The 26,187-nt window shown below is 40.0% G+C and overlaps 1 protein-coding gene across 8 annotated transcripts in view; it reads right to left on the bottom strand.

Annotated features, from left to right (window-relative positions):
* Positions 1–26,187, bottom strand: part of LOC115007887 (band 4.1-like protein 1) — an 80,548-nt gene that overhangs the window by 25,086 nt on the left and 29,275 nt on the right. For 3 of the 8 annotated variants that reach the window (XM_029430977.1, XM_029430984.1, XM_029430979.1), the window contains exons 2-11: positions 17,182–17,318; positions 15,747–15,914; positions 9,281–9,388; positions 6,329–6,386; positions 5,441–5,516; positions 4,844–5,062; positions 4,354–4,441; positions 4,089–4,241; positions 1,568–1,665; positions 1,253–1,428 (exon numbers count right to left, since the gene is read on the bottom strand). In XM_029430977.1, the coding sequence (XP_029286837.1) occupies positions 1,253–1,428; positions 1,568–1,665; positions 4,089–4,241; positions 4,354–4,441; positions 4,844–5,062; positions 5,441–5,516; positions 6,329–6,386; positions 9,281–9,388; positions 15,747–15,914; positions 17,182–17,220 (1,183 nt within the window). In that variant the 5' untranslated portion in view covers positions 17,221–17,318. The remainder of the gene's footprint in view (positions 1–1,252; positions 1,429–1,567; positions 1,666–4,088; positions 4,242–4,353; positions 4,442–4,843; positions 5,063–5,440; positions 5,517–6,328; positions 6,387–9,280; positions 9,389–15,746; positions 15,915–17,181; positions 17,319–26,187) is intronic. The other 5 variants (XM_029430983.1, XM_029430985.1, XM_029430982.1 and 2 more) reach the window with 4 other exon arrangements.

The raw sequence follows: 26,187 nt of genomic DNA, 5'->3' as shown, positions 1-26,187 counted from the left end.
TATAGCAGAGCTAACAGCAGAGCTAACGTTATAGCAGAGCTAACACCAGCAGAGTAAACACCAGCAGGGCTAACGTTATAGCAGAGCTAACAGCCAGCAGGGCTAACGTTATAGCAGAGCTAATACCAGCAGAGCAAACAGCAGAGCTAACGTTATAGCAGAGCTAACACCAGCATCACTGTTACTGATTCGGGATGTGCGTTTAAAAAACGCGGATATTTTCGCCTGAGTTTCTGAACGTTGAAGTCGACGTCACTCCATTTATAATTAATGTGTTGGCTTTTTGACTTTTTTTGCACTTTATAGTTCTCTCCTCTCTCGTTTGTTTGCGAAACGGAGAGAATGTGAATGCGCAAAGCAACGCCGTAAACACGGAAACGTGCACATGAATTAGATTATTTAATAAAAGAGCACATTTGGCGCTATATATTTATATAAAATTAAACACAGGGTTCTGTTGGGGGGGGGGGGACACTTACAACAAGCTGGTTTTAAGTCTCTATAAGTAAAGTGAAAAAATGTCATTAAATCTAAAAAGTCAGCGAGTGACCAGCAATTATGAAGTATTACGAGGCTTGACATTATAAGTCTTTATAAAATGCTTTATAATGTGTTATGATTATTGTTATAAAGCATTATGAATATGTATGTGTACTTATAACTATAATTATACAGTGCTATACACACACACACACATAATAATGCATTACAAATATGTTTGTAATACATTTCATATAGAAAATAATGTCCTCCTTGAGGACAAATGATACATTATTTATTAAGTCAAGTTAGAGTTCAACTGAGATGGGTTTTAAAGCAGTAGTTGGACATAAAATGTACAAATAAATAAAAACTCAAAGTATGAAAACAGCAGGGTTAATTATTATTATATTACTTCTTGGCTAGGAACGGTGACTTCCTGCACCCCGTAAGACTGCAAGTTATTGTTTTTACACCTTGTTTTTTTATTGATTTAACAAATAATGTGGCAATTAGTGAGCTTGGACAGGTGCTGGTAGGTGGATTGTTTCCCTTTGGATGGAGTCGGGCTAAATGTTTTCTCCTGCTTCCAGCTTTTATGCAAAGTTAAGACACTGACACTGCAACTAACTCTGCAAGAAAGCAAAAAGAAATATTTCCAGAAACTGTTCCTTTAAAAAGCTCTGATTCAGAACTGTAACTTTGGAATCAACTTTTAAAAATACACTCTTCAGACCGTTCATAAACAGATAACAGATGCATTGTGGCTCACCTCCGTCCAGGCTCCGGGACAGCAGGTACCTCTTGCTGGTGGAACGGTCAAAGTGCGGAGCCGGCCGGTCTATGAGAGCACTGGCCTGTCTGGTTTGAGCCTGTGTCCTTCCACTGTATCGGAACTTTGAACCCATCACCAAGAAGCCCTTAGGAGGAGGCTCTGGAGACACCAGCCTGTGAAAACAACAACAGTAATACTGCAACATGAAACAAACAGCAGTGCGAGTGTGTGTGTGTGCACCTGAAATGTTTACTTTGATTTGATAGGCTTTGAAGGAGAACTTTGCAGCCGTGAAACCAGATGGATCGTTACCTGAAGAAGGTGTGATGCTCGATGCAGACCTTCCACAGCCTCTTGGCAGCTCTGTGGTTCGGAAGCTTAAAACCGATTGTACTTTCAAACTGCTCGTACTGGAAAGGAGAGAGGACAGGGAAACAGAGAGAAGTGTGAAGAAAGGTGTGGGGTACTGCACCAGCTGTGTTTCACTGGGGCAACCTCAACACTACTCTGTGGACTAAAGTTCAGAGCAACCTGATACATTCATAAAATATTTAATAAGTATAGTACATGTCATATTTGCAGGAACACTGAACCCAATCAATAAAGCAGTCTTTACTTTGTGCTGGCATAGATAAGACTACACTGTGGTGGAACTTACTACTCCACTTCATTTCAGAGGCAACATTGTACTTTTTACTCCTCTACATTTATCTGACAGATTTAGTTACTTTGCAGGTTCAGATTTGTGCAGACAAATGTCTTAAAGTACAGCAGATATGATTAGCTGATTAATAGATGGACATAAATTAATTGGCAACTATGTGGTCATTTTGCATGCAAGAATCTTTGGATAGATTTTCTGTTTTTCCATTTAATCATGTTAAGAGTTAGAGTTAATGTTGAGGTTTGGACATCAGCAGATTCATCCAAAATGAAAATCACCATTAGTTGCAATTTTATACAAAATATTAAAAATGAGCTTCACCTCAGCAAACTACAACAGGAAAATCCTGCTTCTGCATTAATGCATGAGAAATAATAATCTAATGATATAATATATAATAATGTAACAGCCACAGGGGACATTATTTGAGTACTTTCACTTTTAATATTTCAAGTACATTTTACTGATTATACTTTACTTAAGCAACATTTTCAATGCAGGACTTTTAATTGTAACAGAGCACCTTTACAGTGTAGTATCTGAATACTTCATACATCACAACACAACACATTTAAAACATGGATTTTGCCGACCGGGAAGAAAGGAGTAGATGTAGGCAGAAGAAGGATAACATGCAACGTTCAGACATTGGGAGAAATTGGGAGGCAAACTCTTCCACGTCTCTATATTTACACTCCTTATCCTTCTATTCTGGCGGTGGCTGCAGCTGCAGCCGCTCTGTTAAAGGGGCTCTTTATTTGGCTCGATCACAGGCTCACTGTGCGGCTCTGTCACTTGACTGGGTCTGGCCCAGACAGCCTGTCACACTGAGGCTCAGCATGGAGGATAAGCTGCAGAGCCGCACAGCACAATGAGGAGGGCCAGAATATAGACCCCGGCTGTGCAGAAGAGCAAAACTGGAGGTATAAAGCGGAGGATTTTACCGCCCTCTGCTCAGCACAACTGACCACACATTAACTTCTGCAGTGACTTTCAACAGTAACAGCTGTGACAGAACATCAGCTATTACTGCACTCAGAATCTGAGGTCATGGCTTAATGGAAATTGTGAAACAGGCTTATTCGCCTTCATGCTGAGAATCAGATGGGAAGATCAATACCATGCTCATGTCTGTATGCTGAATGTGTAGCTGGAACCAGGAGATGGTTAGCACACAACACACTTGCATACATGCATACAAACACTTACAATAGTAATAAAACCAACTAAATATCTGTACCATATTCATATCATAAAGTCTGTTTCATCAGTCTTTTGTTAACATCTGTATATCTCGTTACACTTTGGTCCGTCTAATTTGTCAGCTGTTTGTACTTTGTCACAGTAACAAAATAAGATTGGAAGCCGGGGGGGAAACAGCTAACAGGTTATATTTAATTTGTTTAACTGATATAAAAAGGGTGTAAAGACTGACCTTCTGGAGTCCTGTCCCCAGACTACCAGCAGAGACTCCAAGAGGTGACTGCATCTGGCCAAGAAATATAACCACCCAAAAGCTACACCTTGTTATGTTTCTACTTTGGCTTTTGTACAGATTAAACAAACGAGATATAAGGCTAGCTGTTTCTGAAGCTTCATAGTTAATGGACAGAGATAATAGTGGTATCACTCTTTTCATCTAACTCTACACAAGAAAAAGAATACAAGTATTCCCAATAGTAATCCACTGATGCAGTGTTGCATTTCAATAAAGCCGCAGAACTTGTGAGAGACAAAGTTTTAAAAATTCATAATTCAAGCAGGATAGTTCTGATTTTTTTAAGTGGAGTTTTATGAGGTACTTATCCATAATCAATATGGATGATAAGTACCTCATACAACCTCACTTCAAACTATTTAAACTATCCCTTTAAGATAGCAAAAACACTGGTTCCTACATTCCCCATAATGCAACTCAATAGAATCTAGAAGAGTAATCCCTGCCTGGTCACTCCGCAACCACAGTTTGTAACGCAGACATAATGTTACAAATGTGAGCCCTAATAACTCTGAAGACATTTTTCAGACTTGACCAGGCTCTTCCAAAGCTAGAGAAGAGATTGTATAACAGTTTTTAGTTGAGTCGCACTACCAAAGACTGCTAAACAAACTTGTCTAAAATGTAATTAGTAAAGTCCCCCTTTAATTATCCTCAACCATGCTGCGTACCTCTCCAGGTCTTATCTTAATGTAGAAGTTGCTCCTCTTGTAGGAGATCTTCAGGATCTTTGGCCAGGCGAAGCGGTTGATCCTCAGCCTATCACGGTAAATCAGCAGGCCGTTGGCACAGACACCCAACATTATGTCAATCCCTTCAGAATCCTACAGCAAACAAGGGACAGCAAAGAGGCAGAAATGATTAAGCAGAAACACTGCATGCATCATAAAAAACCCAGTTTAATGCAAATTAAAATGTACTTTGGAAACAGCCAACCTTAGCGTGATGGAGGTCCACCCCGTACATTGACAGTTTCTTTGCGTTCTCCAAGAAGTTAATTTCAGCGTCTGCTGGAGTCATCCCCCTGTGGGCAGAATAACGATAATATGTGTAACCAACATCAACAGAAGTAGTTATAATAAACCCATAATCTTGCACAGTGGGAACTGAATTATGTTGGTAATATACTTGATGTGTTCAATTCTAAATTCGTCCTGCCCATCCCCCAAAGCATCATGCTTGGGCATACGCCAAAAAGCAATGCCAAAATCATAGTGGTGAAGACCCTGTAACTGAGAAAGTGTTCTCACACTGGCAAGAATCGCACTGTGTACATTTCAATGACAGATGGTGCGGCGATGTGACGGCATCTATCAGCCATATGCATGGCGGGGTGTTTCGACACAACAGATAACTCATCAGCCAATGATTCCCACAGTTTCGTGCATATATGGAGGTCTGATTTAAACAACATCGTGTCCAGTACTTGTAGTTTCGATGGAGCTCCATGACCCTCTCCTCCAGCTCTCGAGTCTGATTGGGGGCAAAGCGGAAATCGCTGACGTAGTCGGAGCCGTGGTCGTCCTGGTCGTAGTCCCCCAGCTCGGCTTGAACACTGTAGGAGCCCAGGAGGGCGTGAGTGACGAACGAGCATGGCAGTCGACCTGACAGCATGTCATCCCTCAGCTGCAGACACAGGTAGTATCTGTCAGATGAGACAAAAAGGGGAGGAGAGGAGGGTGTTGGCAGTCAAACAAGCCCGAACCAAGGCAAGCTCCAACAAGTATTCAGCGTAGCTAATCTATGGCAGTTTGTAGCATGCCAGGTCTAATCCTCGAAAAGTAGAGAGGGATTTGGGTTGCTTTGACACCAGGGCAAATACACCATGTAAATTGTTACAATTAATTTTATGTAAACACTTGTATTTAGGAAAGTAAAAAAGGCAAATCATTTGGAAAAGTGACATGTGCAAGCAATCATTTTCTCCTCTGATTAACTCTGAAGAGCATTTGACAGCAAAGCTAGAGGAGTTAGAACTAATGGCATTGTAAGAGTGTGCGTGTGTGGAAAAGACATGTTGCACCTGGTAATATCCTCAGTGAGCTGGGAGGGATCTGGAGGGTAGAACTTAACAGAGAAGGCAAAGTGCCACGGAGAGTCTGAGGAGAAATAACAGGACAATCAGATCCAGAAGATTAAAAGGAACAGTTCACCCCAAAATTACAAAATACAAATGTTTATCTTACCTGTAGTGGTATTTATCAATCTAGATTGTTTTGGTGTCTGCCTTATCTTAAATATAATAGAACTAGATTGCAAACAAAACTGAAATTTCTCTTCCCAGAAATCATGACCTGGTTACTCCAGATAGTCATGAGCAGTTTGATGTAGGAACTATTTTCTTTCTACCGAACTACACCCGCTAACTGTATCATGGCGTCTTCCTCGGCTGAGCTGTAACGTTAGCTAGCTAAGATGCACGCTTCCTTTCTGAGCGGTGATACGGTTGGCTGGTGTAGTTTTGTAGATAGGAAAAGGTTTGTAGATGGAAATGCTCACAACAAGGTCTGTGGATTATCTTGAGCCAGTCATGATTTCTGGAAACAGACTTTTCTGTTTTCCATATGTCATTTTTGTTTAGCTTTGAGCACCACAAGCCGAGTGCCATCTAGTTCCTTTACATTGGAGAGAAGACAAACATCTCTACGGCCGATATGTCAACACTCAGCAACTTACACCAAAACAATATTGATGAATAGCACTACAGGTAAGAGGATGAATATGTATTTTTGATTTGCGGGTGAACTGTCCCTTTAACTAGAATGTCTGTCTAAGGAACACTTTACAACATTGTATTAACAAGCCAAGGATGCAACAATATAACACAAAACTTTGCATCAGTTCATATACTAACCAATTTAATTTTAAATCTAAACTGATTGAATTTTAAAATATAAAAAATCTCATCTACTTGGAAAAGACTCACTGCGCATCTGCTTCTTGATCTCCTTTGAGGGGTCCAACCAGTTCTGAAAGACAGAAGGCAGAATTCACACAGGGCCGACTGGATGCACACTCCGGTGTCACATTTTTCTCTAATTGCCATCAGTGTTCTTAATGAAAGCCTTTCCATATGGTTGTATAAAGAAACGGAGCCCTCCCCTGCTGAGCTGATTTAATTCAAGCATCTGTTTCTTCATTGTGTTGCTAAATCACTAGCAGCCAGTTACCTATCTGATCACATCACATCTGATCGTGCAATGAACCGCTTTTGGCTGTAGGGGCACCATCTCCGATGTGGTTTGCTAAAGTAGTCATCAGTGGTGCAGTGCACACTGACTTACTTGTTAATCATGCTGTTTAGACGAACAGCAACACACAGACGGCAATCAAGAGGGTAATGAAATATCTCCCTCAAGTACTCTATACACTGCTAAAATTGGTTTTAACAGTTTGTAACAGTAAACAATTTGTATGAAAAATCTCCTTTACGTTTGCTTTCTGTTGTTTGTGTGTTCATTTTGTTTTTTTGTTTTTAAAGAGTACCTTTATACATATTCTATTCCTAATGGGGGTTTCTAGTCTTTTCAATATCTCAGTAAATCTTGTATTTTAGCTTCCTCTCAGCAGCCTTATGGTTTTCAAAGGACTCTCCCATTGCATATTCATCCTCTTATTTCACTATTATTTTCCCTGTGATCCCTCAAATGATCAGTATGTTTCAGCTGGCGGCCTTCATCAGGGTCATCTTCTCAAAATGTGAATCTCTGATGGTATAAAGAGGATGTCTTCACTCAAAATGTGGCTTTTTAGAGTGGTATACTTTCAAAACCATTTACAAAGTGCAATATATATTTATTTGTAAGTGTCTTAAAAACATAAAAGCTAAGATAAAATAAAAAATAGCAAAGACATACAATTAAAAAAAACACAAAAGTAAGGGATTTGGTCATTTTTAAAAACTTATAAAACATTATTATTCAAATCTATTAATTGAGATTAATGAGAAGTCCTCAATGGCATAAATCAAAGTAATGGACATTAAAATGTTTGACACTATCTGTTGTATGTTAAGATATTTCCATGAATAAGTGAACATTTTGAACTGCTAATGGTGCTATAAGGGGAATCACCAGAGTCATTAGGATTAGCATCATGGATATCTGTACCAAATTGGCAATCCATCCAATAGTTTTTGAGAGATTTCTCACTAAAAAGCAAAAATATCAACGTCCTGGTTGCACGAGATGAAAAGTCAAGGGATCACCAAAGTCAGTATGTGTCATCGTCTGGGGACCTTGAATGTCTGGATAAAATGTCATGGCAATCCATCCAACAGTTGTTGATATTTCAGTCTGGACCGACCGGCCGACTATTGCAATACAGTGCTGCTGCTAGCATGACTAAAATAAAAAATGTATATTCTTTAATAAGCAGAAACAGATTTCTAATGAATCACACACACACACAGTAACATGAGTTAATATAACGTGTTACTTTGATCCTTTCACTTGCACTTACGCTGCCTGTGGTGCCGAGAGCTGACGGTGATCTCTGCTAAACTGAATACCTCACAGCAACTGCTTATTAATGCTGACAGTCTTTTTGGCATTTGGTATCACATCAGTCAGAGTGGAATCTTGAGAATGAGAGCTTAATAAAGTGCAGTGCACAGCCGTGGCCATGTTGGGCAAACTGCAAGCATCTGGCAATTTGAACTGTGCCTTCACGTTCACGCACACTCATGTACACATGCATAAATACACTATCTCTTCCAGTGTTTAATCAGGCTGCTAAAGACTTTAATGAGCCGCAGGCATTTATCGTACCCCTGAATCTCTCTTATATCAGCAGAGGCCAAAGAGCACTCAATTAGTAGGACACTCTCTGCTGCTTTGCTTTTCTCTGCAGAAAAGCAGGAGGAACGTTTAATCACTGACTCTTCAAGGCTCTGCTTTTGCAACCTTAGTTCATAAAGTAATCACACAGTATAAATGTTCCACCAATTCAATCTTCGTTTCCCCCACTGAGACAGAGAAAGGTCATCTGAGATGACATTTCAATTCTCAGGCTTTTTTGGTCTACCAATCATTGATGACCCCAGACTGTAGGATCAATCTGCCCTCTGATAAGCCTGTCTTTGACATGTCTGTCATATCGAGTTAAGCCGTAGCCTTACCTACACTCAAAGAGAAGAAAATATTTGAACTTCAAGCCTGTCTGCATCTTTAACACCCCAGTTAACCTGTCTGTATAGGCCGCCGCTCAATCCAAAGCTTTGGTTGTCCTACATGCATCAAGTCACAACATGTGAGCTGGCAAAGTATGCCAAAGCTGATGATGGTGACAGGGGATATGCTCCAGATGTTAAAAGGGACTTAGTCTTGTCATTTTTCCTATCTTCAAAAGACAGGAGGTTCCTCGGTAGCCTGTTGTGCAACCACATACCGGCCCTTAGGGAGGCTTGCGTCAATCAAAGTCATACATCTGGCAAAAAGCACTTATACGGGCCGACGGCTAGGACCCATCAGTTCAGTGTCATTTAGTCGATTATATGAAAATAATAGAACGCCTGGTCTGTGCACAAGAACAAACTATTCTTCAAATGTTCCTGATAAACAGTGGCTCTTGGATTCAGTCAATGGAGGTTTAACTCAGATTATGTCGGCTTCTGAGAAATATGTGTTTGACTAAATTCCAACACATCTTGCAAAGAGTATATGAGTAATTCTTTCGTCTTTTCTACAACTGCACTTATTTTCCAATTGCTTGTTGTCCAGACGCATTTTTCCATTCATCTTTGGATAGTGCACTGAGAAAGCTGACTCAGCCAACAAGAGAGAGGAATACAGATCTTTCTGTGAGCAACGTGTTTATGCACCGAAACGTCCCACGAGGTTACTGTGGTACACAATTCACTGACCTTCTGGGTGTCTGTGTCGGCAAAGGTCAGACCAAAGTAGTCCTTCTCCAACAAGTTGAGGTGCTCACACACCATGTCCATCAGGGTCTGTCCTTTGGAATGTTTCTGCTAAAACAAACATACATGACACACAGCAGGGGTAAAAAGGTCAACAACAACAACGCAGAGGAAAGCAGAAGAAAGATTCTCTTTCTACATTTCAACATACCTCAGTTTTATTGGGAACATTTAGTTCATCAATATCAAACCCCATTAGACTGCTGTGCTTTTAGGATTGCTTCCCTGTTCTCTGGTTCTGAACACAATAAAGCACCTGCTGGGGAAGATTGGTCTTTGTACTGTACAATAGTTCAAGGTGACCGTTTCCATTCATATTCAAGCCACAAGAATGTTGTCAAGGGAGAGTGTTATTCTCACAGTTTCATTGTCAGAGTTTCATTTTTTGGACCAGTTTACATCAGGATGCACAAATACACGTTTTTGCTCACAGTGCTGAAGGACTAGATTTGGCAGAGATCAGTATATCCTTGTATATAGCCTGTATGTGACAAGTGTACCAAACTGAAGAGGCGGAGAAGGAAACAATTCAATATTCAGGCACTTCAAAATGTATTTGAACAAATTATGTATTTTTCCTGAATACATTTTGTGGTCCTTTCTAATATTGGTATACCTGAGGGAAATGCAATATAATACAAAAACTATATTTCTAAGAAAGCAAGATAATCCCATATTTAAATCTGAGTGTGGATTGGATTATCTAGTGCCTGTCACATTCCACTGCTAACAATAGTGCTTCAGATGGTTTACATCCCATTCAGTTACACAATGAAAACACTATAATGTCACAATTAACATCACACCCAATATCTTTCTCTGACAATGAGCAAAATATCAACCAGAATAGCCCATATTGTACATTGTATATTGTACATACTTCTTTTTTGTTCTATATTTAACAGATACAAACAGATGTACTGGGAACAGACTAAGGATTAAGGATGTCACAATACCAGAAATGTAGTACTCAATACCAATATCAGAGAAATTTCACAATTCTCTATACCCAGTTCGATACCACGGTAAAAAAAGATTAAAAAATCCCATGTACTTCAATATACACTCCTTCATTACCATTTGCATACTGCTTGTTGTTTAAGCGTTAAACAGATTATAATTCCATATTTTGCTGTGAAAACAACTGTATTTATTCAAGTTTCCCAACAAAAACAACATTTTACAAGATTACATTTGAACACATCATGGAAACTGTTATAATTGACCTTCGCCTAATACTCATTTTTAATGAATAGAGCTTGAACGCATCATATTGTAACTTAATGCAACCTCTGTTAACGCTAGCTGTTAGCTCTGTTATATAGTCAAGCAGGACTGTGCTGCCCATCGGCTGCTGACAGCTAACGGTAACTAGCTCTCCTGCAGATATCAACATGGATTTGTTGTTCACAATGTAGCATTATCAGGTAAAAAAACACAGGAAAAATCAGCGGAACACCAAAGTCACTAAGAATCATCCTCTGAGGACCATGACTATCTGTAACAAACTGTATGACAATAGTTGGGTAAACATTTCACTCAAAACCAAAACATTATTCCTAGTTAAGTGGTGCCTGCCACATTCCATTGATAACAATAGCGCTTCAGAGGGTTTGCATCCCATTGAGTTGTAGAATGAAAAAGACAGTAGTTGTTTGTTATCTTAGTGGCTCAGTGGTTAGCACACATGCCTCTGAACTTAAAGGTCATAGATTCAAAACCTAGTTAGCCGGAGCTTTGATATCTGCAAAATAGAATAACCCTGATCCTATTTTAAGTAATTTAATTCCCTAGTATTGATTGGTTTTAAATGTAATTATTTAAATTCAGTTACTGCACTGTCAGCCACATGTACTTGTTTCATACCAAAACTGTTTTGACTTTAATGTATTAGAGTAAATGAAATGTTGACTCAACAACTTAAATTCAAGCACGGGCTCATATGCCACTGTTAAATATAGAACAATGAAAGAAATATGTTAATGTTAAGGCTTAACACTGAACCACACGTACATAGAATTATAGTCTCACAGTCTTGTTTGCATGCCTACGTTCCTCCCCACCGTTTCCACACTCACACACACACTCTCTCTCACACACACACACTCTCACACTCTCTCTCACACACACACACACACACACACACACACACACACACACACACACACACACACACACCTGGAGCCTACTGTGAGGTGGAACAACCAGTTGCCAGGGAAACAGATACAGCATGATTCCCTCTGCTGTCTTGTTTCTTAATATCTCAAGGCTAGGACTTGAAAAAGGTTTTCACCTTTGCCTCATTATGGGTGAAAGGATGGTGGAGCAGTACTGAAAGTACGGGAAGTGCGTATAAGCTCTCATCAAGTCAGTCAGTATGTCCCTAACGGCAACATTGTCAATGCAAAGCAAGCATATGCTGTATGACGTGAGCGAAAGGCAGCACAATTTAATTAACAAATCAGCATGTGTAGTCTTAATAATCCATGACATGATCCAGTCTATTCGCTTTGTGCTCTGGAGCAGGGGCGTAGCTAGGTTTTCAAGTTTGGGTGGGCTTAGCCCAGAGGTGAGGTGGAGCTGTGTGCACCTGCATGGTAGTACAATCACCTTTAAAGGAACTCAGATGGCATGATGATGGAGAAGTAAGTCTGGGAGTTTTGCACTCAGCAAAGCCGCTACACACCCATAGTGTTCTGTGCTGGTTGCATCGTCAATATATTAGTCATGTCAGCCAGGTCCATGTTACCTGGCCTTAGTCGTGTCGACATGTCTTAGGAGTAGGGTGGACTTCACATCGATGTACAGTGGAGGAGGGAATGTGAATGGCAAAGCAAAAAAAAATATTGTAATAATTTTTTAATTTTTTAATTCATTTATTTGTTATTTTTTTAATTGCTTTATCTACAAACAATTTTGCAGTACCTCCGCGGACCTTCTAAATTTCTTTAACATTTTAAAGTGAATTGTATGCATCTGGTGAACTTTGAGAGCAACATGAAGATGCTAGATCTAATAGAACTTTGTTGTCTTGGTAAGGGGAGGGGGCACAACTCTCAACACTAATATGAAAAATATATCAATCAATCAAAGTATAAAAAATACCATAACCAATGAAAATTAAGTGAAATATTTTCATTTTGAAAACTTTATTCTTCATTTGGATGTGAATTTTTATTATTTTCTAACTAAACTTATACTTGTTCATCTCTGTGAGCCCATGGGGTTGGGGTGAACATATAAGAATGTTTGCCCTTACTGTTGATGGTACTTGCAACTGTGAAAATAATAATAAAAAATATTTTAAAAAAAGAAGATGGCAATAACTACAAAGCAACAGACATATTTTCGTCTTAAATTTATCATCATAAAAACATTGGAGAAAACACTGACGCCAATTTCTAATAGGACACAGGTCCCCCTTGTCCAAAATAAAGTAAATTTGCATAAATCTGGTGCGCTTTAAGACAAAACAAATGCCTCTCCACTCTTAAACACACCATCTGTCTTTCAGACACTTGTAGGTGGAAGCATCAAAGAATTCCTTCTCTTTTTGAGATCTATCACGCTGTTGTGATTCAGATGCCTTAGAATGTCACTTTTTCTTTTTTTTTCTCAAAAAAATTCATTTGGGTGGGTTTAGCAACACCACTGCTCTGGATTAATTAAATATTCAATTGTACAATAATGATTTCAGCGTTGCCACCTGAATGGACACCCAAAAGAATCTTGGCAATTTGGCTCAAAATAACCCTGTTCTATACATCGGCCCATCCAGGCTTGACCATTCATAGTCAGGCGGATTAAACCCCAGTGAGCGGAGGGGGAAACTGGGTGAGAGAAATGAGAATGGGCGTGGTGCCTCCTCCTGCCCGAGGACCACGGGGAGGCTCAGCCATGCATCCATGACATGAGACTTAATGAATTAATGTGGAACCTCCTCCAGGGAGAGCTCTCCCAAAGTGTGGCCTGCCTTCTCGCAACACTGTTATTACCAAGTCATGGAAGCACAAGGGAGGATTGGATGCGGGAGGCATGAAGTTCTACACCTGCAATTAAAGACAGGAAGTAAGAGCGAGTCCTGCCAATGACGTCTGACAGTATGACGGATGTCTGAGGCTCTCCCCAAACTAGAATTAAGAAAAAATAACATGGGCTGACAAGACGTGGCTTTGTACAACCTTATCTGGCAATGACTGGCAGTGCTGCGAGGGCGGGCGAATACTTAGGAGGAGCACTTGAGACACAAAGGCTTTCATAACCGCAATGCTAACTGTTGTTGTGGTGCGGAAAAGGTCCAAAGGTATTTCTGAATGTTTTCACAATACTGAGAGAGCGGTTGCTGCAAGCATAGCATTCCTGATATTCTTACCTCACACATACAGTAAAAGGCAGCCTTCCCCCTAACACCACAACACACACCACATACACACACACACACACACACACACACATACACACAAAATTTCATTCACTTGTGCATAAGTATCCTAAGGGGTGACTCATAATAACATTGCTCTTCTATTTTCTCCTTGGCTGCACCTGGCTTGCAACCATGTAATAACTATAGATTTCCGAGCACCCTGTTAGCGGCCTGTGCTGAATGTTTTTACTGGCCAAAACGGACATCCTGTGACCCTCAGTATCTAATAAAGATTTTAGTGGCAATACCAAATCAGTATTGATACCAAAACAATACTTTTTTTATACCTTAGTCTGGGGAGTATAAACCTTGTATCTCTTTTAACAAAATACAGTGAACCAAACAGCTCAATGGTTCAGAATCAGAATCAAAAACAGTTTTAGCACGTACAAGCAATTTGTATTGGTCATTTGGTGCATAACAATAAACAAAGCACAAAAGTAAAGACATCTGTTAAAATGTATCTTTTGTGTGGAAGAGCTGTGCAGTGTTGTGCAAAATATTGATATTGGTGTGTGCAAAAGGCCACAGTACAAGGTGTAAGTACAATGAATATCTGTGGGGACAATGTAAATTTATGCAAATTAACAAGCAAAACAAGCAAAGCGCACCAACACACCGAGGTGTCATTTAGTTAGTAATCATTATTAAAGAGGCAGTCCACTGATTATAATATTGGTCAAGATTGAACTGTGGATCTCAAGTTTTAAACATAGCCTGAAAAATACTAGAAGTCTAAAAAATTGAAACTTGAACATTCACAATTCCAGAGGGTGACTCCATCTGATGAGGAAGACTGTGTGATACAGTTAAAAGCTCCTGAACAGATACTAAAAAATAAAATAAATAATTTCCCGATTTAGATCAAAAGGTAAACAAGCATAAGAATCTGAGCAAGCATTCAATTCCAAACATAAACCATAACGGTGGCAGAAAAGATAATGGTCATATAAATAATTCTTGTATGGGTCACTGTATGTATATGTTTTTATGTTTTGCAAGACATTGACAAACACTGTGTTCCTACGGATAGTGGTGCCAGATTATAATACCGGTCAAAGACAGTGGCCGATCTTGTCATTTAAGTTGAAGGACATCGAACTTTCAATACTGACATTTGTTGATACTCGACGCTAATTTCCAGTTGGACAAAGTATTGAGGTTGTACCCAACACTGATACCAAGTCCCACCCATGAACATAAACATTACTTCTCCCGCCCTCAGACAGTCTTGCTGAAGAGATGCAGAGGCAGAGTACTGGGCTGTGCACACCAATTGGCTTTATCTCTGTAATCCCCGGTTCAGAGGCAGCGGTGCCAGACAGACGCATCATACCTTGGATTTGGGTGTCTTGATAGATTCTCAGTGGAATCGAAGGTTGAACCCAAACAAGAAGCTTAAAATATTGCTGCATAGTCAGCTCCATAGTCAAGCAATTCGATATGAATTCCTTCCATCACAATCCTGCAAAATACATTTTCGAAGGAAATATAGACCTTTTCTGTCAGAAGTGTGCTGCTGCTCGTCATAAAAGCTCCAAATTCCTCTTCTTTTTTCGGTGCGTTTATCTTAAGGCGATGCACTTACATCTACTTCTTCTCGCCTTTCTTATGCATGCCTTCAGTTCCCTTTCCAAGCAAGCGAGAAATGTCCTTTTCCACTGCTTGAGTAATGACAACAGAGATCTGGTGTAGAATGAAAACTTTCATGCTGCCCTATTTTTGTGCCACTGTGTGTATTCCAGAAATGTGTAACATTGCTTTGGCTTTGCCCCCCTGGTGAGCTCTCAGCATTGCATACTCTCTTTTATTCTCTTTTACCGTTTTATCCGCTTGGAGCAGAACTAGAGAACATGCAACTGCCCACAAAGGGAAATAACTACAAAGGAAAATAAGAATGTTTCTTTTCAAGGGTTTGTTCAAAGCAGGTTAAGACTAATTCTAAAAAGAAACATGTTCCCACAAATTGTTCTCCACCGTGCTTACCTCAATTTCGCCTTCGAACTCGGAGGTGTCCAGCAGGGTCATTTTGAAGGGGACGGTTTTAAGTCGTTTGGAGCCTTTCTGGGGAGATTTGAGGTTCCTGTTTGGGGACGTCTTCTCTGACATGTCATCTGTCTCTCTGTGTTCATCCAGATACTTGGAGTTCTGTTCCTTAACATGAATGTATAAAAAAAAAGTAAATAACACAGTTATACATTTCATCTGCCTGCATATTTGGAACAGTTCAAATACTTTGAAGAAATGTATTAGTATGCCATTAGATACATGTATTATATTGTAAAGGCAGAAGAGGAAGTGAATGATGTTCAGTCAGCATTGTGCCTTTATTAGATATTGGATTTCTGTGCAAGTCTGCTAATTCAAATTATTGTAAAAAAAACATACAATATAATGTAGATCTACTGGAAACTACATTGACTACCAGTTATCAGTATTATTACTGAATTACAGGACAAAACAGAAATTAAATAATATCACAGCGATGCTATCCCTGGATGTATTAGACTCTTCAGGCTCTTTGGAAACAGACTTGAAGACTCAGCTTTAGACCAGCCACAACTGCTGCATTATTATGAAATACTGTAAGTTAATGAATCCAGATAAAACAAAACCAATATCATCTTCATCATCTACAAGACCCAAAGCCCTGTTGTAAAGAAGGCAATATAAACAATATGAACTCTATTTGTTTTTCTGCCGTGCAATGATATTCTCAGCTCAGCCCAATGAAACACAAGCTTTGGATTTGGTTGCATCAGCCCTTTGCAGGTTTAAACTTAGCTTAGTTTTAAGATTATTCCTAAATTAAAATGGGTTGCACCAAACAGACACACTTCTTAATGTGTAACTGCTGCTAGCTTACTGAACCAACCGACTGAACCAGCTAACTAACGATAGCTTGTACCATTTAGACTGAGTAGGCTAATATGGATGGCCAACATATCTGACCTGAGACTTGATATAATTCTGTTAAGTAAAAATGTAAAGCTGGGAAGATTTTAGAATACATTGAACAAAAATAATATACCTCAAAATATTATGCCATCAAAGTCACACTGAATGACTAATAGTGGCAGTAAAGTTAGCATATAAAACCGCATGAATAGCCTACTATTAGCTGACATATTTTTCCCAGTATAAAACAAAGTCAGATTTATTTTTAGGCATAACGTTTACAAAGTTTATTGATTTGATTAAAATATTTCATAAATTTTAGTGGATCAACCTTTCACTAGATGCTAATTTCAAACTAGCATCTAGGCTAATTACTAAAAAACTTAGGAAAGACTTCGTTATGGATTTCCAAATAGCTGGTGGAACTTCTATCTTATAAACAAAAAGGTACTATTATTATTAATTAACTGATCAGTCTGTGGCTTTAGCAGTAATCCATTAGCGTAATTAGGGCGGCGCTGACCTGTTTGGCCATTTTGCTGTCCGAGGCTGAGTCCTGCATGCCTGCTGTTGCCCCCTGCTGTCTGGGAGGGACTCCTATCTTGCTCTTCACCTCCGACTAAGGGCCTGCCTCGATCTCTTCAGCAAAGTAACACCAACCTGAGAAAAGACAAGAACACAACAAATATATTTCAAATAGTCTCTAAACTGAGCAGAACCTCTCTTCAAAATGCCATGTCAAAAGCATTAATGCAAGCATTCTTGTAGCATCAAAAGAGCTGCGATGACAGCGGGAGCTCTGGAGACTGTGAAAAATTCTGAACTCGAATTGCATTCACCCTAAAATAATACCGGCACTGGCACCAGGATCCCACCTTCATTACAAATTCTGAAAGCTGTAGCTCTTTGATACAACAGAATTTCCACAGACATAATTCACCTTGCCGTCAAGGACATTCACTTTAATTATAAAATACCTCACTGAGCCAGATAATGATCATCTATTTAAGCAAGACAAGCTCTTGCACTAAGATGACGATTACCAAAAAAATGAATTAGTGAATTGGACCATGAGCACTCCTCAAGATAGCCATGGCTATCAACAGTGAATTCCTTCAGTCGCAAAGGTGTTAAACCAACAAAACTGATAAGAGAACTATCATCCCTGACCGGGTATGAATGCTTGTAATGCTGCAGTCTGTATCGCCCCATGGTGCTATGGACTATGTAACTGCCTAAAATGCATATGAGGTACAGTAATATAGGCTCATGTCATACTGTTGTCTTTGATTTGTCTAATGAAAAACATATTCAGGCATTAATACTAAACAACACAAGTATGCACAGTATAATGTTACAGTATACAGAAGGTTCTTAGATTGAGTAATGTAGATTTGCTATGCACAATCATCTAGTGTTGTTGTTTTTTCTTCTGTGCAGCCACTTCCCCACGACTTATCTCATCAACTTCTACCTCACATTGTCAATTTCAATATTTTCCTGGAAATCAGTTGGAATGTTATAGGTGTGGGTGGACTGAATAATAATACCGGCTGAAGTGAACGTAGAGTTCAGCCAGTTGTGTCGGTTCAGAGACGAGTGTACTGTAAGCCTGTCTAATAGAGGCTTACTAGAAGGATGTTGAGGATAATTGAGGAAATTAAATTGGGACTTTTCACATAGACACCCCTGGAGAAACCTTCAATTTGTTCTCATCAACAATTCCATAATTTACTTTCACACCAGGTAACAGTGTTATATTTACAGTACATTATGTTAAAGCTGTAGTTTTAGGAAATTATATTATTGGCTTTTTTCATCCTAAATTCACTAATTTGCACATTATATCTTTTAGTTGCCAAAAGCAATAACATGTGACGTCTCCGCTCATTTCCCCTTTATGGATTTAATATTTTCACTTCATCTTATATGACATCAGATTTATTCTGTTTGTATGATAAAGACTTGAGTTGCGTTTTAGGAAGCCGGGAACCCTTTTTGTTTGTAGAGCTGGGAAAGCCATCGTAGTAAAAGTATTTTGTTCCCAACAGAGTTTTATGTAAAAATATAATACTGTATATTATTCTCTGACAAGCCTTGTTTCACCACTACAAATGTATTTTTACTGTTTTATAAGCCCACGTGGGTTGGGTACTTTAATGTGCATGAAACAAAAATAAAAATAACTTTGTGTGCATTACATTGACATCTATTAAGGAGAAACTGTATTTCTTGTAGTCCCTGAACGTCAGTGGCAAGTGGTGAACTTATTAATGGAGCCATTAAGGAGTTGATAGAGTCTGTTTTTGGCAACTTTTTCAAGTGAGAAATAAAATCTTTTTTTATCCGCTTTTATATTGCTTGCGTGTGCGGTGTGCACACGCACCCATGCTTATGACCCTGGAACATGTTCATCCATAACCTTTTATAAAAAGAAGAAAAGGCACATAATGTGTGAACATATCCTCAGTGGAATCCGCTCAACACAGCATATAGAAATATTGCCTGTGTATTATAATGTTCCCCAGACATCATTCCAAGACATTGTATTTAAAGCAGTCTCCAGATGACCCAGGAGGTCTCTCTGCCCCTACGAGCAGCAAATCACATCAACACAATGCTCCTGGGGTTATAGGCGAACGTAGCTGTATGCAGGAACACAACCAGTTCACACTGGTTCAGAGAAGAGACAACCCCCCTCCAACTCCCAATCAGGGAAGGTCTTGACATATTGCACGTGGTTAAAAGAGTGTGAAACACTCCTGACTCACTCCTCCTCCTCCTCTGCTGTGCGATCACAACCGTTCCATTACTTACCATCACAGAGATTTGACAGAGATGAATTCCTCTCCTTGGGGACAAAAGTGAAGAGTGGAGTTGTATGTCCACTCAGGGCCTCATCTTCCCCTCGCCGTCTGATCCAGCTGGGCACTAAGCTTTAAATTGCTGAATCAATTTCCCCTCACTGCCTGAATCATGGATATGACTGCCAAATAAACTCCCTGATTGCAGAGGAAAAACTCCATCGGGAGTCGTGTTCTGATGGCGAAGGAAGCAAACACTCTCCATGTCTATCTGTTATCACGTTCGCCACTCAGTTCGATTCAGTCAAGCTGAAAATAACGAGCGTCTCCCCCGTGTGCATTACAGGTGCGCACTTTCTCATTCGGTCCAAGCCAAACAGACGCTGACGTCCTCCCTCACTTAACATCCATCTGGGCCACATGACACAATGCATTCATCTACAGCTGTCTGTGTGAATATTCCAGTCTCAGCTGTGCTGTGTTCACAGCAACAAATAATCTGAAAACAGCCGTCTAACCATTTCTGTTCCCCACTGAGGACATCCTTCACTTCTGTTCTCAACACATTAACGAGCACACAGCCAAACATGACGACTTTTCTAACCCAAATCAGTAGTTACTGTTGCTTTGAAGTGGTGGAAAACGATGTGTACGATACGTCAGCCAATAATGAAAAAGCCCTTTGAGAACACATGCACACAGGTAGAGAACATCGAGAATACAAATCACATAATCCAAAGTTAGTTTGTGGTAAATGGGGCCCCTTATTAGGACATCTTCTCATGAAATCAGATTAATTGCCAAATGAATAGAGATTGATGTCAGTAGATCTCTGCAAATGCATTCATTTCCTGTACCACACCATTACCCACAATTACCTCTGTCAACCCAGCGACCTGGACCTCTGCAGAGAAGAAGGCACCTTACAGTGCAGGCGTACACTGCGTGTTTCCTATGTTGTACACTGTGTGCAGTTCACTGACAATGTCTGTCTTTGATATCTGCCATCAGTAATAATGATTCATCACACAGAAAAGCACATTGTTTCCTTGGAGGGTTATGAAACTCTACTCTTGCCTAACAAGCATGGCCTCTTCTCTTGCATCTTCTTTCTCTACATTCTCATCAGAGGTAAGCTTTAATCTAAGTAAGGCAAGTGGAGGGAGAATGAGAGAGGGAGCGCGCATGCTCTGTGCAAGAGTACTGGCTCAGCTTCGAGATGCAGTTGCCATGGTAACAGCATAGAGTACTCTTCTTTTTTTTTTTTCACACACCCGCTCGTCTCTTTCTTCAGAGGAGTGACAGAGAAACATAGAAACGAACTGAACAAGGAGGGAAGATGAGAGGCCAAAAGATGAGGCGGCCAGAAAGACAGAGGGATCAAGGATAAACGGGAAACAGAAGAAATGACAAGAGTGAGGAAATGAGCTGATGTGGCATCGGGACTCAAAGGAAATGTCAAGCAGCCTCCCCTCTGGTTAGCGGTGGACGAGCTGCACGCAGGGATTCAGGCCACTGCTGCTAACCTCCTTCAACCAGCTACCAGCAAACACAGCCTGCTTCTCATCTGAGCCCTGACAGGCACAGTCAGCACTATTTGGCTGATTCTCAACTCTAATTCCATTGTACAACCCATGGTCTTAATCACATTTATCCATTGGCATGCACTGAGTGCACAATGCCGTCAAGTAATCACAAAGAGCACTGCACTGGCAGAAGAGAAAGACACAACACAATAGCTGCTAGTTACCTAAGTATTTTAGAAGCGACTATACTAAACTGATGGAGCATACAGCCACAGTAGAGGCTCAGTTAGGCTGTAATAGGAGAATAGGATAAACAACTAACAACTAATAGATATCACTATGAAATTCCCCAGTTGATAACTTACATGAAGACAATTATTTTTAGCATTACAAGTTTTCTGAAACTTTAAGTTGAAATATGCAAATGAAGCATTTGCAAATTTATATTTGCATATTTGCATTCATTTCTGGAACAGAAAACTGAACGTTGGACAAAGCCAGGTTCAAAAGGTTTTATTTTGTTGACATATTAAAGTCAAATGTTTTTACAGAGGGAATATTGGATATCTCTTTGTATCCTTGAATAAATCAGAAAATACCGTCAACATTTCCACCATGTTTTTTAGGAATAAAATGTTGTTAAGTCCGGCTCTGGATGACTCAAAACTTACTAAATGAGCCAGTGAAAATAACAATGTTTTTGCCTGTAGTGTCTCGCCTTAAATAACCAGCAACTTCTCAACTCAGCTTTAGCCTCACACATACCGTGTTCATGCATAAAGTTGTTCTTTCCTTCTTTTCTGTCCCTATAAGTTCACTGAGCATCTGCTACTGTCACGGGCAGTGAAATTGGAACACCTCATCATGTTGTCAACAACTGTGTCTCGTCCTCCTAGAAAGCAGCAGTGCTTGTGTCTCGGCACGGCTGATCCACAGCACGCTGCAATGTGTCAGTGACAGTTCATACAGTCACTCAGAGGAAAGGATGGGGGGCTCAAGGACACACACTGCTTTCATTCACCAACATCACACATACGGCCCGTCATACACACTGACAACTTCAGTGTAACACTGATCGAAGCAACACAGGCATTGCCCAGAGCACTATTCTTTTCACAAAGCACCGTGTGTTACGAGATGCGGTGTGTTTCTCCAATCGAGTATCTTTTCCTAAGATGACCATGCAGCCCTAACACCTCCCGTAGCAGGAGTGCCCCCTCATTACTCTGCTTAGTCTCCTTGGTGAGACTCAGCCAATGCATGATGACAGATGAGACCTGAGTGGAAAGACTGAGGCTGAAATAAAGTACAGACACAACAACTGCATGACTCTTCAAGCTTTTACATTCCTGCAGTACGGTCTGGAATCACCTCCGGAGAACAAAGGCCGTGTTTCCTCTGTGCAGCTGTAGCAATAAGACGTGCTCAGTATCAGATATCTGAATGCAAAGTATTGAAAGAAAAAGTAAAATTCTGGGTTTCACGATTATAATGCATTCAATTATTTGACATGAGCATTTTTAATAATTGTATTGTATATGCCTATTTTTTATTCATTTTTAATAATCTATTTTATCTAATGAAAGTAATTTTACATATGAGGAAAACCGGTCTTTTGTTTTTTAGTTTCTTTTATAAAAATGAGACAGAAAGTGAGAACATCTCTTATGCAGGTGTTTTGCCCTTCAACGGATTAAATGCTGTTTGGTGAGCGATAATTAATAACTGGTGCAATGCTCCTTTTCCTGTTGGCAATTGTCTGTTTAATTTTTCTCACTAAATAAAACCATTGCTCATACATAATGTACCATATTGTCCCTTTTTGAACAGTGAGAGCAGGAACACTAAGTGTAGCTGAACCTTAATAGTTAAATTGGTTCATATCTGCATCCCGGGTGCAAAGCAGCACAAAGTATGGAACTTGGCTAAATTAAAGGTGCTCACTCTCAGAGGAATATCAACGCAGTACAGTCGCAGATGGAGAGCCGATTTAACAGGAGCCAGCGGCAGGCTTGGTTTAATAAATTGCTGGGGAGACATCATTGTGTCACAGAGCATCTAATGGAAACTGACCTTTCTCATGCTGCGCCGGAGACCGCTGGTGCATGCACGAGCAGGGACGTCTCGTCGCTGACGGATCTGTCCCTGACGCTGCCAGACGCCATGCGCCGCAGGGACTACAAATGAAAAGTTTTTTTCCCCTTAGTGCTTCTTCTACTATCGTCTCCCCTCTCACAGCTGATACTGTGATAAATGAGCAACAGTAACGTAGCTAAAGGGAAACATGGCAGTTAGAGAGCATGGAAATGAGGACATGGGCGTGGGAGCACATGGGCGGTTGTACAGGGATCATCATGAGCCTCAGGGGCAGGGAGACACATGGTGGCAAGACAAAGCTTGTTGGCTTGTGAGTACACTGTGCTAAATTATTCCACAGATCTGAGCTACTTAAAGGCCTAATGCCCTTCAAATGCTTGTTTTTGAGACATTCCCTTTTGTCTCTTGTGAGTGTTCAGGCTCCAATTGTCACAGTCTCCTCAACAAAGTCTTCCAACTGTTTTTGTTTTTTCTCATGTCTGAGTAATTATTATTTCATAGCGAGGACTCAAATTCTCTTCATCAAATGGAAGAAATTGATTTGTTCTCATAATGAGAAATACAGTTTATTCCACTTGTATCCCATATGCATACAATATGTTGCATCATTTAATCTTGAGAGTGTCTAACACTTACAGCACACACTGCCTCCTGTTTTATCAGTTCCTGTCAAAAAGTGCTGTCGCATTCTCAAAGGACCAGTGCGTAATTGTCTCGGCCTGAAGCCTCCAGTTAATGAGAGACTGTCACACTGGTTGCACTCCCCAAACCAGATCCTCCGCCACCATAATCCATGCGCAGGAAATTATTTCCTGCAGTTTAGGACCATAATCACAGCTGTTTTCATGGCTTTTGGTAAAGTGCTGATGACAACAAAGGACAAACAGGTCAGAGCAGTCTTAATAATGTTGCACTCAGTCATTTTAACGTCTGGATGAAACTGCACTTGCAAGTTTGTTTTACTGTTTAGTGTAGTTGAGTTAAAGGTCACTTGATCACATAAAAAACAAGATTTAAGAAGCTGTTAACAATATTAAAGGGATAGTTCTGATTGTTTGAAGTGGGGTTGTAGGAGGTATTACACACAGTCGATGGCGGTCGGCACACATGCTGGTCTACTGCTACCTCCAATCGGTTACTTTGTTTTGTGTTATTGCGTGACCTTGGCAATAACCCTTTAAAACACCAAAGTTACTAAATAACAAAAACAAACTAAGCGATTGAGTCAGTGGTAGACCAGAAAGCCCCGTGTTACTGTCTGCAAGGTAAAGCGGTCGTAGATAGATACATATATGCATATTTTTCTCTCCGAGGGGGAAATGTGTCTTGGGCTCAGTGCTACAGTCTGTTGCTTTATATGAAAAACATCTCAAAAACAACATGATCTCATCTTAAAACATAAGAGACATTTAATTCCACAGCACTACATTGTTTAGCTTTAAGCTTTAACTCCCGTCTGTTTCTCCAAACTGGGGGAGTGAGGACCACCATCTACTGCAGGTAATACACCGACTGTGGATAAGTACCTCATACAATCCCACTTCAAAACATCCAAAGTATCCCATTAGTATTGTATATTATTGTTAGCCTAGCGACTGTCAGCAGGCGATCACATAAAGTGTGTTATTTCTGAATACATACATCAGATAAAGACCCCTTCCTTTACCACTTCAAAACATACTTTCTGTTCAGTTCACAAGTTCAAACCTACATTACAAAGCAGCTCAACAGATTCCCAGACAAAATGCTGTTTGTTCTCCATTAGATGAGGCGAGCTCGACTGTGCCGCAGTTCAAGTCACGCCGTCAATAAATCCACATCTCTCGACAATTTCAAACAGGACTCGTCTGAAGACCCAAACTGCTTGAAGTTTGGCACACAGTTAGTCTCACCCTCATTTGAAAAAAATACGCAAACACACACAGACACACACACACACACACACTTCCACGTAACACTTTCCCTTTGATTTCACTTTCTGCATTCGGTCTATATTAATTCATTTTTCTTTTTGTTCTCATATATACATTTTTTGTAATTATTTTCTTTTTAGTTCTTTTAACTGTGATTTGTTTACAAGCCTCTATATTTATTTCTTACTCCTGCACCAGACATTAGCATTCATTGACAGTTGTGTCTCTGGCCACCCAACAAACCTACAAAGTCCAACATCAGGGATGCAAACTCATCAGGGGTGAAAAAAAAGTGACCTAGATGCAATCCCCCTTGTGGAGGGCTCCCTGGGCGCTCCTCACCCCGAGAAGGAAATGTTTTAAATATCAGCTTCAGAATGGATTGAGAATATAGCGGAAATTAAGAATTAATGTAATCTTACTGCTCCAAAAGTAATCATCAGTAAAGGCCTAAAACATGTAATTATTTTTGAGTTCATCACAAAGCACTCCCAGAGACAGAGCTGGATCTACACAAATCACACAATCGACCTACTTTGGATTCAAAAGGCCATATTTTGCAGAAGGATTGCCGCCCTGAATAATCCCTCCACTGATAGCTCTGATTTGCTATCAACACACACCTGAACGTACAGTGGGTTATCAGAGCTTATATATAGGTTTGTCACTACAAGCAACCCCTTTCACATTACACATAATCTTTTGCCATTTGTTCATATACACAGTTTGATAGGTGCAGCTTTAATGTGACAGCAAACAGCATCCAATTAACAACTGCGAGCAATCTTCTTCCTTGATATTGTTATTTTCCAACACACCTCTGTTCTCAAGCGGTGCTGCCAAATATGGAGACATGTCATGTCTGGATGAAGCCATAATAAACATTTACTTTTACAGTTAAAGCCAGGTGAACATAGTCCAGTGAAATATTCCATGTATGAAACTGACTGTAGAAAAATGTCTCAGCTCTATCTGCCTATATTGGAAGTTTTGGAAAACCTACTGAGTTGGTGTAATCCACTAATTAGGATTATAAATATCAGAAATCAAAAACAGATTATACACAACAACATAGTCATTCATGACGCTGTTCCTGGATAGCTTTGACATAACACCATATACACATTTGTTTGGAATCGCTACCTTGTCTGTTGTAAAATCCATCCATTCGAACCAGGAAGTTGCGAGT

This window comes from Cottoperca gobio, chromosome 5, assembly GCF_900634415.1.
Source record: "Cottoperca gobio chromosome 5, fCotGob3.1, whole genome shotgun sequence".
Classification (NCBI taxonomy): domain Eukaryota; kingdom Metazoa; phylum Chordata; class Actinopteri; order Perciformes; family Bovichtidae; genus Cottoperca; species Cottoperca gobio.
Note: the sequence above shows the minus strand (reverse complement) of the source record. Positions and strands in the feature narration are given on the sequence as shown.